At 39.9% G+C, this 12,925-nt stretch overlaps 1 protein-coding gene across 1 annotated transcript in view; it reads left to right on the top strand.

Moving 5' to 3' along the window:
- Positions 1-12,925, top strand: part of ASXL3 (ASXL transcriptional regulator 3) — a 154,588-nt gene that overhangs the window by 13,913 nt on the left and 127,750 nt on the right. The window contains exon 2 of the mRNA XM_084618716.1: positions 12,438-12,524. Coding sequence (XP_084474842.1) covers positions 12,438-12,524 — 87 coding nt within the window. The remainder of the gene's footprint in view (positions 1-12,437; positions 12,525-12,925) is intronic.

Here is a 12,925-nt window from a genome sequence, read left to right as displayed (position 1 = left end):
CCTGGCAAAACTCTCAGGGTCCTCAAAACACTCAAGTCTTCCCACCATGTCACGGTGTAGTATACAGGGAAGGATATGTTATTGAATCCACGAAAGAAATTGATTTGATTTACTGGGGCTACGAAAAAATAAAAATTCATGCTGAGCATTCAGAAAAGTCCTACTTAAAATGTGAATGTGGCTTAAACTGGAATTTAATTTCTTTCTTAAAGACTAGTGCTATGCTGAGACTAGGAGCTGCGAATGTTTACCCCTGTGGTTCCAAAAAAGGGCTTACTTTAGGCTAGAACTCCCCTCATCAAAGTCAGGTGTATAGTTCAAGTAGGGCAGAATGAATCTGCCATTGAATAAATCATACGTTAATTACCTAATGGGCATGTTTTGCCCTTTCCTAGTTTGCTTTTCCTTGATGCTTTTACCTGCCAGAAAATAAAAAAGTGTCATTGCTGTTCAGAGTAGAATGAAGATAGGACAGTGAGATGGGGCAGTAAACTAAGAGAGGCCCAAAATAAAGCTTATCTCTTGGTTGAGCAGGAAACCCAGTTGTGTGAAAATGATGTACCTATATCTTTCCTGGCCGAAAAAGAAAATCCTACGTACCCCTTCCTCTACAAATTAAAATATCTACCTTGTTTGTGATTCATAGGACACAGCTGAAATAGTTTTGTGGCATACAGGCTGATTTACTGCATCTCAGATTTCCCATTAGTATGTGCCGAGTTCTTGTTTGATCTGATTTTGGAGTTCAAGCAGGCTTATGGTCCATGTAAAGAGTAATCCTTCCAGGCTGAGTCTGGAGCTCATGGCTGCCGACAACTAGTGACCTATCCTGAGTGCCTTCAGGTTTTACTCAGATAGGTAGGCAAAATCTGCATCTTAATTTTGGGCTTAGGGTTACAAACTGTTGGTATAAAGATCACATCTTTATCTCTGTTTCACTATCACCTCTGTAATTTTGAAGTCAGAATTCATCTTTGTTCCTTTTGGGCATTAGGCCGTATTTAATTGGTCTGGCTATGAAGATTGATAGCTTCTATTGAGTTTAAATCTCTAAGGGAAACTTCTGTTCAGCTGGTAGACCACTCTGTTGATTTTCCTTTGTTGACTATGTCAATACAGTGTCTCTCAACCGTACTGTCATGGTGCATCCTCCTCACAGTAATGTTGCCTTGTTGTATGGCTGATCTGTGTAAGTTACTGATCACATCAAAGAATTTTTGAAAACCTTATGCTTGGGCTTCCTGAAGCCTTTATCGAGGGTAGTGTGGATAAAGATATGCTCCCTGTGGAAAACTGGTAATGCTTATCATTTTATGTATTCCAAAGGCAAAAAATTACTTCCTAGAATTATCTTTTGAGTCACAGATTAAATTATAGGTATGGTCTAGCAGTAACCAGAGAAGAACTTCTCCAAAAGAGCCAAGGCAATTCACCCCCGTTAAAAAAAATCTGCTCCCCTTCATTGAACCTTGTGATTACCATGCATTCCAAGCACTTACAACTCACCACAATTGTAATCAAAAGCATTTTCTGCCTTGAGGAAGAGTGGGAATGTGAAAATACGATACTGTTTGTGTGTATTATAAACAACAACAACCCCAGAACAAACAAACAAAAACAGAACAACTGCTAGTATAAGGTGCTATGAAAGGTAGGTTTTTTTTTTGTTATTGCCAGAAGTTTGGGTTGGTCTGATTAGGGTTGCTAACCCTCCAGGGTTGTCCTGGAGTCTCCAGGAATTAAAGATTAATCTTTAATTAAAGATTGTCATGTGATGAAACCACCAGGAATCCCTCCACCTAAAATTGGCAACCCTAGGTTAGATTGTTCTCAAATAGAAAAGATATAAGTTATCATGCAGGTCTTCCCAACAGAAGCTTTAGGACATCTCCCTGTTATATACACACACCATCATGTATTCTATCTGATCTGTCGGTACCTTGCCAAACTCTTGTTCGTAATGGGTTTGAAACAATACGTTAATTGCCAAACTTTATACAAACTATGCAAACATCACTAGGTTCCACCCAAATAGAGCCCATTTCTGTTACTGCTAATGTACTTTAAAGACGGGTGGGGGAAGACAGGAAGATTAGAATTAAAAATGAACAAGATATGTGACAAACAAAATATGCATGGTTTGGTGTGGTACAAAGTACTGATTCTCCCTTGTTTGAGAACCTTGCATGAGTAACTGGCAGCTGTACCATCTGCGAGTAAGGTGGTTCTTCCCCAACTCATGGCAATTAAAGCTCCATAGCATCCCACACTGTCATGAATTTTATTTTATATACAGCTGGTATTGATGACTAATCTCTTAAAACTTTAATCATCTCATGAGGAGAGTTGGAATAATTCACAGTAGCCCTTCCTTTCCTCACCCATGAAGATAAATGTCATAAAATGATGGCTGATCTTTGTTATGACACTAACCATTTTATATTTAACAAAGATAGCAAAATCCTACTGGCAGCTAACAAAAGAATTCTCTCTATATATGTGGCACAAGAAGGCTATATTTCTCTAATTCAAAAATGTGACTTTCCTCTCTACTTTTGGAGCATTTGAAGTACTAGAATTTGATTGTGCCAGTGAATTGACTACATACCCAGGGATATGTCACAATTCAAATTGATTTCAAGTCAGTTTTGAACATTCTGTAAGCTTGAAAACCCCCAAAGTCCCTTTCATTTGTAATACTAGCTCCCTTGAAAATTGAATAATTCCCCCCTGAATAAAACAAGATGAGGGCTTTCATTTCACTTTTCTTTGGAGGGATCCCCCCCCCTCCCCCGGCACACACACTTTGGTCATCCTTATAAGGATAAAACCTACCAACAAAGGTTCATTCTCTACATCAGTAACAACACAGTTCGGCTCTCCTTCTTTTCATGTTAGCCAACAGGCAGCAGTACAGGGAACTGTGCTGTGTAGCTGGCGATGGGAAATGAAGAGAGAAAATACTGGGTCTTGCAAGGATAAGGAATCTCTTTACAAAGACTGAGATAGTATGTAAGTAAACTTTTCATCCAAACATCAAAATGCTGTACAATGAGGATAAATATTATATCTGTTTTACAGATGGGAGAACTGAGTCACAGAGAGGCTACGTGATTTGTTAAGGGCCACACAGCTAAATAGTATCTCTTTCTATATTATTGTTAGATGTGGTATAATGTAACAATCCTATTATTTGTAAATAAAACCTTGTTATAGTCAGCCCAGAGTGACATGGCTATAAATGCTTAATTGTATTCATGCTTCACAATATACCCATATCAGTCACAACACAAAATCTGCTTGTTTTATTAATCTTATGGATAACCCTGATCTGGAAAAAGTATTTTAAATGCTGATAGGAAGTACGTATTTAGCTGCAGTATATACCCCTAAACATATTTTATTCTTAATCCTATATGTTATGATTTAGTATTTTTTCTCTCTGAAATCTTAGGTCTGTATCTGTAGGACACCGTCTAACAAGATAACTCCTTGTAGGAGAGTAGTAGAAAGAAAACTGGCATAACTGTCTCCTCTTGTTAAATCTGGTACATTTAGAGAGTAGCCGGTAGGAATATGTTACTCACTTTGGAAGTACTCCTTAAACATTACATTTGCCTGAGGAAAGTAAGTGATGGAAGTTTTTAAAGACACATACACACACACAGACGTGATTTCAGAAGACTTCCTCTTCAGGTATTTTGATTCTGATCATGTTGAAACATCAGAAGTACAGCAAACCTTTTAATGTCTGAAAAAAAATCTATATTAGTTTGTGTTAGAGTGATAAAACGTATAAAAAAAGTGAGTATATTCAGGCTTTTGTGTGCTATTTTTCTCTCCATCACTCACATAGCAATCAGTGTTAAGTCCCAAGCAGACTGCAAAAAGCTACAAAAGGATCTCACAAAACTGGGTGACTGGGCAACAAAATGGCAGATGAAATTCAGTGTTGATAAATGCAAAGTAATACACATTGGAAAACATTATCCCAACTGTACATATAAAACAATGGGGTCTAAATTAGCTGTTACCATTCAAGAAAGAGATCTTGGAGTCATTGTGGATAGTTCTCTGAAAACATCCACTCAGTGTGCAGCGGCAGTCAAAAAAGCAAACAGAATGTTGGGAATCATTAAGAAAGGGATAAATAATAAAACAGAAGATATCATATTGCCTCTATATAGGTCCATGATACGCCCACATCTTGAATACTGCGTGCAGATGTGGTCGACCCATCTCAAAAGAGAGATATTGGAATTGGAAAAGGTTCAGAAAAGGACAACAAAAATGATTAGGGGTATGGAACAGCTTCCATGTGAGGAGCGATTAATAAGACTGGGACTTTTCAGCTTGGAAAAGAGATAACTAAGGGGGGATATGAGAGAGGTCTATAAAATCATGACTGGTATGAAGAAAGTAAATAAGGAAGTGTTGTTTACTACTCCTTATAATACAAGAACTAGGGGGTCACCAAATGAAATTAATAGGCAGCAGGTTTAAAAGAAACAAAAGGAAGCATGTCTTCACACAATGCACGGTCAACCTGTGGAACTCCTTGCCAGAGGATTTTGAGAAGGCCAAGACTATAACAGGGTTCAAAAAAAGAACTAGATAAGTTCATGGAGGATAGGTCCATCAATGCTATTAGCCAGGATGGGCAGGGACGGTGTCCATAGCCTCTGTTTGGCAGAGGCTGAGAATGGGCGACAGGGGATGGATCACTTGATGATTACCTGTTCTGTTCATTCCCTCTGGGGCACCTGGAATTGGCAACGGTCAGAAGACAGGATATTCGGCTAGATGAACCTTAGGTATGACTCAGTATGGCTGTTCCTATATTCTTAATTTGTTCATAGTGTTTCTTTATATTGTTTCCCCTCTGTTATCTACAGCATAAAATATAGGCAAGCTGATGCAGGACACAAATGCTTGGGATGGAAAGGAACAGTCTCAATCACCTAAGCATGGTCGCTTTCTCCCCTTGTACAGGGTGCGTGCGCCAAAGAGGCATTCACCTTCCTGATGGATGCAGTTAAGGATCATGGCCATGAATTCAGGGCAGTTTTTAACCAATCTCTGATATGGTGATGGGGTGGGAGGGCTACCTTTTTCTCTTTGCTCTCTCCACAGTGGTGCTGTGTCTCAATGTACTGATTCTTAGCCACAAACTGCATAGAGCCCATGTTTGTCAGCTGACCACATGCATATGTTACAGACTAGAACACCCATCCTAATACTCTAAACTCGTAACCCTCTGTCACTTGAGCTAAAAGAGACTCTCTGGTTGCTAATAGTAATAGAGCTCATGCTATAGTAGAAATGGAAACAAAATTCAGTGTTTCTTGTCACGATATTTGTCTTTGACCCCAATCTTGCAAAGCAATCTAGTAGCATGGACCCTGTGCCTATGCAAAATCCTGTTATAGTCAGTGGGATGTGCTGGGATCTGTGGTAACTGATCCCAAAGCAGGTTCAGGATCTCAGTCATTTAGCTTGTCTTACTAAGTGATATAATGGAAATCAAGCCTGAGGATTGATTTTACTCATCGTGACAAAAATTTTTTACTTGCCACAGCCTCTGCAATTTAAAGGAATAAAACAGCTGTGCTGTTCTGTTGTATATTGTATTTGATTGTAACATTTATTTATCTTGAATTCTAAATGCAAGTGTGCCATTTATTTTGATTTTTCAAAGAGCCCTAGCTGCCATTACAACAGTTAAAATGTGGCATTATAGAAAAAACAGCATACTCAAAACTGGTCCAGTTATCCCAGTCCCAAAACCAACATTAAACCAGCCAATCAAAGCAGTAGAACAGAGAAATCATCCATCCTACCGGAGAGGTCCATTCTCTCTCTTTGCCTTCATCAAATGTCTAAGGAACTGGACAGGTCTTCCATAGCCTGAAGGTCAGCATATTGGGGCAGTTTCAGACCAAGATGGGGAGTAAATTCCAAAGTTGATATGCTGACAGAAAACTCTCTGCCAGCTGTCTTCCCCCATGGCAACTGAAGGGATTGCAGCTCATATGTCTCTGCCGACTGTGGTGTTGGCTGTCTGAACTTTTAGGGTCGCATATCCTAAGCCACTAGGGCTTTATAGGTCAATACCATTAATGCCACATAGAAACTAATAGGGAGCCAATGTGGATCATGATATACATGTGCAATTTACCAATCAGTTGTTAAACTTTGTGTTTGATATACTTAGAAAACCTGAATATACTATATTTTTATTTCTATCTAATTTTGCTTTTATTACACCTTCATACTCTCCCGGGCTTCATTCTACTGTTTCATTTATTTCCTATAATAATACAGGAGTTCTCAATTTTTTTCACAGTATAGACCACATTATTAAAAAGAAAAAAAAAAAGTGTCGCAGGGACATTTCACCTTCCATTCACAATTGTATAACATCACTATGGCAACTATAATTGCTCATATGGAAAAGTAATATTAGGAAAGTTATTAACATATTTTTAGTGTCTTTTAATGCAGTTTAGCAGCTGGAAATGAAGAGAGCTAGCATCATGTGACCATCCAGATATCTGTAGACCACCAGCAAGCAAGTGCTCCATGAACCACAGTTTGAGAACTGCTGCAATAATCGTGGTGTACCTTCCTTTGTTGTCTTCATTCATCTTTTCCTCCTTTTACCCTTCACTCTGTTACATTGTTTTTTTCACATATTGTGTCCCCTACTTCATCCCCTTTGTCTGTCTCTTCTTGCTTTTCCCATCCTCAATCCCAGCCCAAAGTACTTCTCAATCTCTCTTCTAATCAATTTACCCATCAGTCTCTCCCCTCACAACAGAAGGCTTTGAAGTTTTAGAAGAAACCTAATAGCCAGAAGGCTAAATCTGCTGACCAAAAACCAATATGAAAGGTTTGTGGGGGCCTGCCTCCCCTCGGCCTGGTTATGAGCAAACAGCTGAGAAGGAGCAGGCTGGGATTTTTATGAGGATACTATGTACCCTTGCATGGGATTCCATCTTTCTATTAATTAGCTAGCTAATAGGTCCCTAAAAACTTGAATGTTCTCTATCTACTGAAGGGAAGAAAGAAATATTCATTATGCTCTCCCCATCCATCCCAGTGCCTCTTGGCTGCATGCATGGGTCTGTCTGTGCTGTGTAGGCCTTCCCCCAGTAATTTGGCTGCTTAGAAAAAGGGGCTAGTTGGTATCACTTCTACCTCCCTCCCAGCCTGTGGTGTTTGGGTTTTTTGGATGGTCTTTCCTAGTGTGTTGCTCTAGTGTTGTTGTGGTTGCTTGGACTGTAGCTTTGCCAAGCAGCAGTAATTAAATGTACCTGATTCTTTTCAGTGTAGCTGCTGTTCACAGGGATCTGGATGTATTAGTGGAAAGCTTAGCAAAGCTATGAGCAGCAGCAGCAGAGGCGTGGGAGCAGCCTTGTTTAGGGAGACAGCACTGTATCAGTTTACACTGGCTTCATATTAAGAGAGCTTTTTTCTGCAAACATAGTGGCTAGAATCTGCAGGAGTAGATGGTACTTATCTGCAAAAGCTTCCTACTTGCCACATGAGAATAGTGTTCTTGAGTTCTGTGATTGCTAAAACTGTAGTTTGCACCACTGTCTGTCTTCTCTGTGTTTGTGTTGCTCAGTAATGGCTGAATTGCAAACAGTTGAGCAGATCTGATTCTGTGCATTGAAGGGCATTTGTACACATACGTTTAAAAAAAACCAGTGATACGTTACATACAGAGATTATCTGCTGGCTTCATTACTGCCAAACAGATTATAAGGGTACAAAGTTGGGAGGCATTGTTAATACAGAGAAAGATTGGAGCTTTATACAGGAAGAACTAGATGATCCCGAAGACTGAGTAGCAGAAATTGGATGAAATTTAATCCTACAAAGTGAAGGGTCAGGCACTTAGGGTCTAATAATAAGAATTTCTGCTGTAAGATGGAAGTTCATCAGTTGGAATTGACAGAAGGAGAGAGATCTGGGTGTGTGGTTGAGCACAGGATGTCTGAGTCACCAATATGATGCAAAAAATGGAAATGTGATCCTAGGATGTATCAGGCAAGGCATTTCCAGTAGAGATAGAGAAGTATTAAAGACATTGTGCAAAGATCTGATAAGACCTCATTTGGGATATTGTGGACGGATTCTGGTCACCGTTATTTAAGAAAGACGGATTCAAACTGGAACAGATTAAAAGAAGAGCTAGTAGTGAGGTTTGCTTGCTGGGATCATGTGGGTATCTCACGCTTAATTCTCTGCCATTGCAGTAGCCTTGAGTATTGGTGCATCGTTATCCCTCCTATTCTGTACCTATGGAACATAATAGTTTAATCTCCTGTGGGCTGTGATACTTCAGTCTAAATTTGGTTGTTGGAGTTAGTGTGTGGGTGCTCTGGCTGTTGGTCAATAGTATACAGGAGCATAGGTGCTGACTCTGTGGGTGCTCTGGGGCTGGAGCACCCATGGGGGAAACAATTCAAAAGTACCAATTTGTCTCCTGGACCATTAATGTTTATTAATAGGTCTGTTTTCTACTAGTAGCTCTCAGAAGTGCTATGTGACAGAACCTGGGTTCAGTTCAGAGTCCTGATCTCTTCACTATCCAAATCAGCAGGGTATGGGTGAACTACACAAGTATCTTGGTGACCTCTGTACTGAACCCCCAGCTCTCTTAAGGAGTGTCATGATGGGGTTCAATGGGATCTTCTTAGTCGGGGTGGGCAACCTGTGGGATGCACGTGGCCCATTGGTAATCGGCTGGCGGGCGGTGAGACAGTTTGTTTACATTGACCGTCCGCAGGCATGGCTGCCCACAGCTCCCAGTGGCTGCCATTTGCCTTTCCTGGCCAATGGGAGCTGCGGGAAGCAGCTGCCAGCACATTTCTGAGGTTCGCACGGCTTCTTGCAGCTCCCATTGGCCAGGAAAGGCAAACCATGGCCACTCGGAGCTGTGGGTGGCTGTGCCTGTGGATGGTCAATGTAAACAAACTGTCTCATGGCCGATGGGCTGCAGGTTGCCCACCACTGTTCTTAGTCCTTCTTAGATGGTGAATTTCATTGCTAGTTATACCTAATGTGGAAGAACGAATGTAGGATCCTCAGGGATACAGTGCAAATCATTCCCTTCCTTCCCTGCCCTTAAGAAAATATGTTGGGATATATCCCAAAGAACTAGGGACAGGAAGACTCCTATTTTTCATGACTGTAATTTGACTTGCTCTGGGGTCCTAACTATTAAGTATAATCCCAGCATTACCAGTCATTGCCCAGGTCTAAGTAAATTCCGATTCTGAGGATATGAATGTTGGATAATGAGGTTGGGGAATAGGAGAAAGATTTAAAACAGAAAAAGGCTTCCTCCCTTGCCCTTCATTACCTTGTCTTACCAAGGTGTTCATAACTGCATTAAGCTATTCTCTTTTATCATTTTACATGTCTTAGTGCACAATTACTAGTTCAGTTTTAATCTTTAGCATTATTGTGAAAACAATATTTTTTTTGCGGGGTGGGGAGTGCGCCATGGAGGTATGCATTGTTGGTGCGTGTATTAGTTCAGTCTGTTTGTTAGCTCACAAGCTTCTTGATAATAATGCTGTATATGTGTTGTTCTGTACTGTCATCTCATCCTGTTTTCTATAGGTAGGTGGGGGAAATCATAGACCTTCATTGAACTGTTTCTTCAACTAATCACTTTTACTTTCTTCAAATAATAAGCTTCATTAAATTAAACCTGTTTAGTTTTTTCTTACACAAGAAATACTAGTTACTGTATTTAGCTAAAATAGTCGTCTTAAATAGTTATGAAAAACCCCAGACATAGGGAACACTGACTTATCATTCAGTAGTATTCTAAATCAGGAAATGTTTGCTCTTCACTTAAGGTAACTTTTGTGGGGTTTGTGTGTGTGTGTGTGTGTGTGTGTACACACTATATATATATATATATATATATATATATATATATATATATATATATACACTAAATGGTTAGATGAATACAATTACACTTGTCAGGATGTATGAGACCACAGCCCACACTGTGCATCCAGTGATTAAACCATTTCCCACAATGGGCAATTGTTCATTCCAGCACATTCAGCCTTTCTAACATATTCTCCATTTTAGTATGTCATTATATCCAGAATGTATTTGCTTCATACTGTGGTATTTAAAAGCTGTCTGGTGGAGTTGATTAAAATCTCTGTAGTATTATACATATTGTTTTGTCAGTTTTGTTTTGTTCTGTTTTGTTTTGTGAAGATGATCTTCTTTATCCATGTGTCTGGCTATTGTTTCCACAATCCGTTCAGTGCAGCTTCCTCAGCACATACTGCCCTCCCTTCTCCCACTTCCCCAGACAGGGTGATTTCTGATGTTTTGCGTAGCTTTATTGTTTCCTTCCCACTGTCATCAAATTCACACTGTAATACTTAGCACTTTTACTTCCTTTATAGAGTAGGATGTGATGTCATAGAGAAGGGGACAGGGCTACCCAAATTTTCTCAATTGCAGGGAGGAGCTGCCCAGGTGTGCTGAGGGGCCTGTACTCAGGAAGAGAAACAGGGAATCCTCCACAGTGAGTAACCCCACTTTCAAGTGCACCCAGTTTCCTTCATAGCCATGTCCAGTACAGTGTAGTTTCCTCTTCTGCCCTTTCCAGTTTTACCCAGTTTGCCCTCTGGAGTGTTCCCAGTTCAGTTCAGTTTCCCTTTTCCCCCTCCATTTTACTGCACATTCATTTTACTTCTTCCTTTTCTGTTAACTCTCCTCTCTTCCTTACTCCAAGGGTAAAATTTTCCTTTTTTGCCTCTTGATGTTGTTAACCTCCATCATTCTAGTCTTAATCTTCACTCACATTGTACTCTTTCCAGTGAATTAGACTGTCCTATTGCTGTTACTTCCTGTTTTATCTATAGTTTCTCTCCTCTCCCTTGTAATAATCTCTTTCCAAGCTCTTCACTGATTCCTTTGCCTCTTTTAATTACTTTCCTCCCTACTTTTCCCCCTTTCAAGTCACCATTCCATTTTCCTTTCCTGCAAGTTCCATGTATAATCTTTCCTATTTACATACACATTGTTATAAGCTCAGTTCAGCTCCCAAACCTTTCTCGTGCAGCCCTCGTTTCTGCGTTTTTCTTTTGTAGAACTAAAAGGTAAAGAATAAGTTTGTCTGATATGGAAAACAGTATGGGGCAAGGGATTTGGTAAATAGTGTTCTGAATTGGAAAGGGGAGAAAAGGAAGCTACCAGAACTGTAAAATGGCAGGAGGGACCTGGGGAGTTCAAGGGATTGGTAGAGGTTATGGAGGCTTTGGCTCCTCTAGGTCACCTGCTTGAATTACAGCCCTGGTTAGTAGTGATTGAAAATATTCACCATCCAGTCTTCGGTGACTTATGTGATATGTTTTGGTGGTATGTCTCTAGTTCCTAGTGGACAGGTGTCCACGTTACAGTAGCTACCATCACAATTGGCATTAATTCGTGACTAGTAAAGAGAGGCAAAGGATTGAATGAGCATGGAGACCAAACTAATTTCTCATTTGCCAGAGGTGGAAGTGCAAGTTGTTACTGAGTCACATTAGAATGACACTGGGGGGAAGCTTGCATTGCCATTGCCTGTGCTGTACCTTTTCTGTTGATAAAGGATTTCAGTTTCCAGGGCTGTCAATCTGGCACCTAACATGAGCAAAAGAATGACGGAAAGAGTCAACTGGCTAAAACTGAAAAGGGACAAAAAGCAAATGACAAACTAGAAAATTCCATGCCAATTGGTCTGAATTGGGATGAGGAGTGGATTAATTCGGGCTCAATTGGAAAAGGCAAAGGAGTGGAAAACTGAGCTGAACTGGAAAACATACTGCACTCGAGTGAGTCATGTGGCATCTTGTGTGCTTCTGTGACTGTTTTGACCACTTAATTTTTCATCTTCTTAAAAACAAAAAGCATTTAAAATTTGAAACCTATCATGTCACTTCTGACAGTGGCTCCTCCTTTGCAAACAGAAGTTTTTAGCCTTTTTTGTTTCTGAGGTCATCATAAGATGTAAGCACAGTAGTTCAGTGACCTCATACTGTTTTTAAAGTAGTGAGCAAAAACTAGCAATCTCTCACTCTTTTTTTCCCCCCTGCCTCAGAGAAACTGTACTGCAGTATTGGTGTCCTCAAATAGGTTTCATATTTTAACTCTTTTTAGTTTATTTTGTATCTTTGGAAGAATATTCCCATGCATTTCAGCAGATGATGCACACAAGCAGCAAGTAAATCTCACTTTTTCTGCAGTGTCCCGGACTATATCTGGCCTTCCAACAGATGGAGGACTCCAGTCTCAACACTGCAATTCCCCCTCCAAAAATAATTAGGAAAAAAATGCATGAACACAACCTTTCAAATTCACAGAATTATTGTATCTTAGTTACACATATATATATCATTTCTTTTTAGGCATTGGAAAAACACCCCAACTCACCAATGACTGCAAAACAAATACTGGAAGTCATTCAGAAAGAAGGGTTAAAAGAAACAAGGTCAGTATTTATATGTTCAATATCTCTTACAATTTCTTTGAAAACAATGAAATCTAGTATTAGTGAGGCCTGTATGCTATTTCTAAAGTAATATGCACTGGCTAATTCAGAATGTCAGCGTGTGGAAGCTTATCTGACTTTTTTAGTTTGTAGTGTTGTAGCAGTGTGTTGGTCCTAGGATAACAGCGAGACAGGGTGGGTGAGGTAATATTTTTTTATTGGACCTACTCATCTCTTTCACCAACAGAAGTTGGGCCAATAAAAGAGATTACTTCACCCACTTTTTTTTTTTAAAAGGTTTCTTAAATACTCATGTGACTCAACTTATTGCAAAGTGATTTGGATGCAGAAATGGTTTGCAATGGATAAACCCCTGGAGGATGAGCAGGTTGGGGTAGTGGGGTT

This window comes from Lepidochelys olivacea, assembly GCF_965140295.1.
Source record: "Lepidochelys olivacea isolate rLepOli2 genome assembly, chromosome: 2".
Taxonomy (NCBI): Eukaryota; Metazoa; Chordata; order Testudines; family Cheloniidae; genus Lepidochelys; species Lepidochelys olivacea.
The sequence above is the reverse complement of the archived record's forward strand: the minus strand, read 5'-3'. Positions and strand labels throughout refer to the sequence as shown.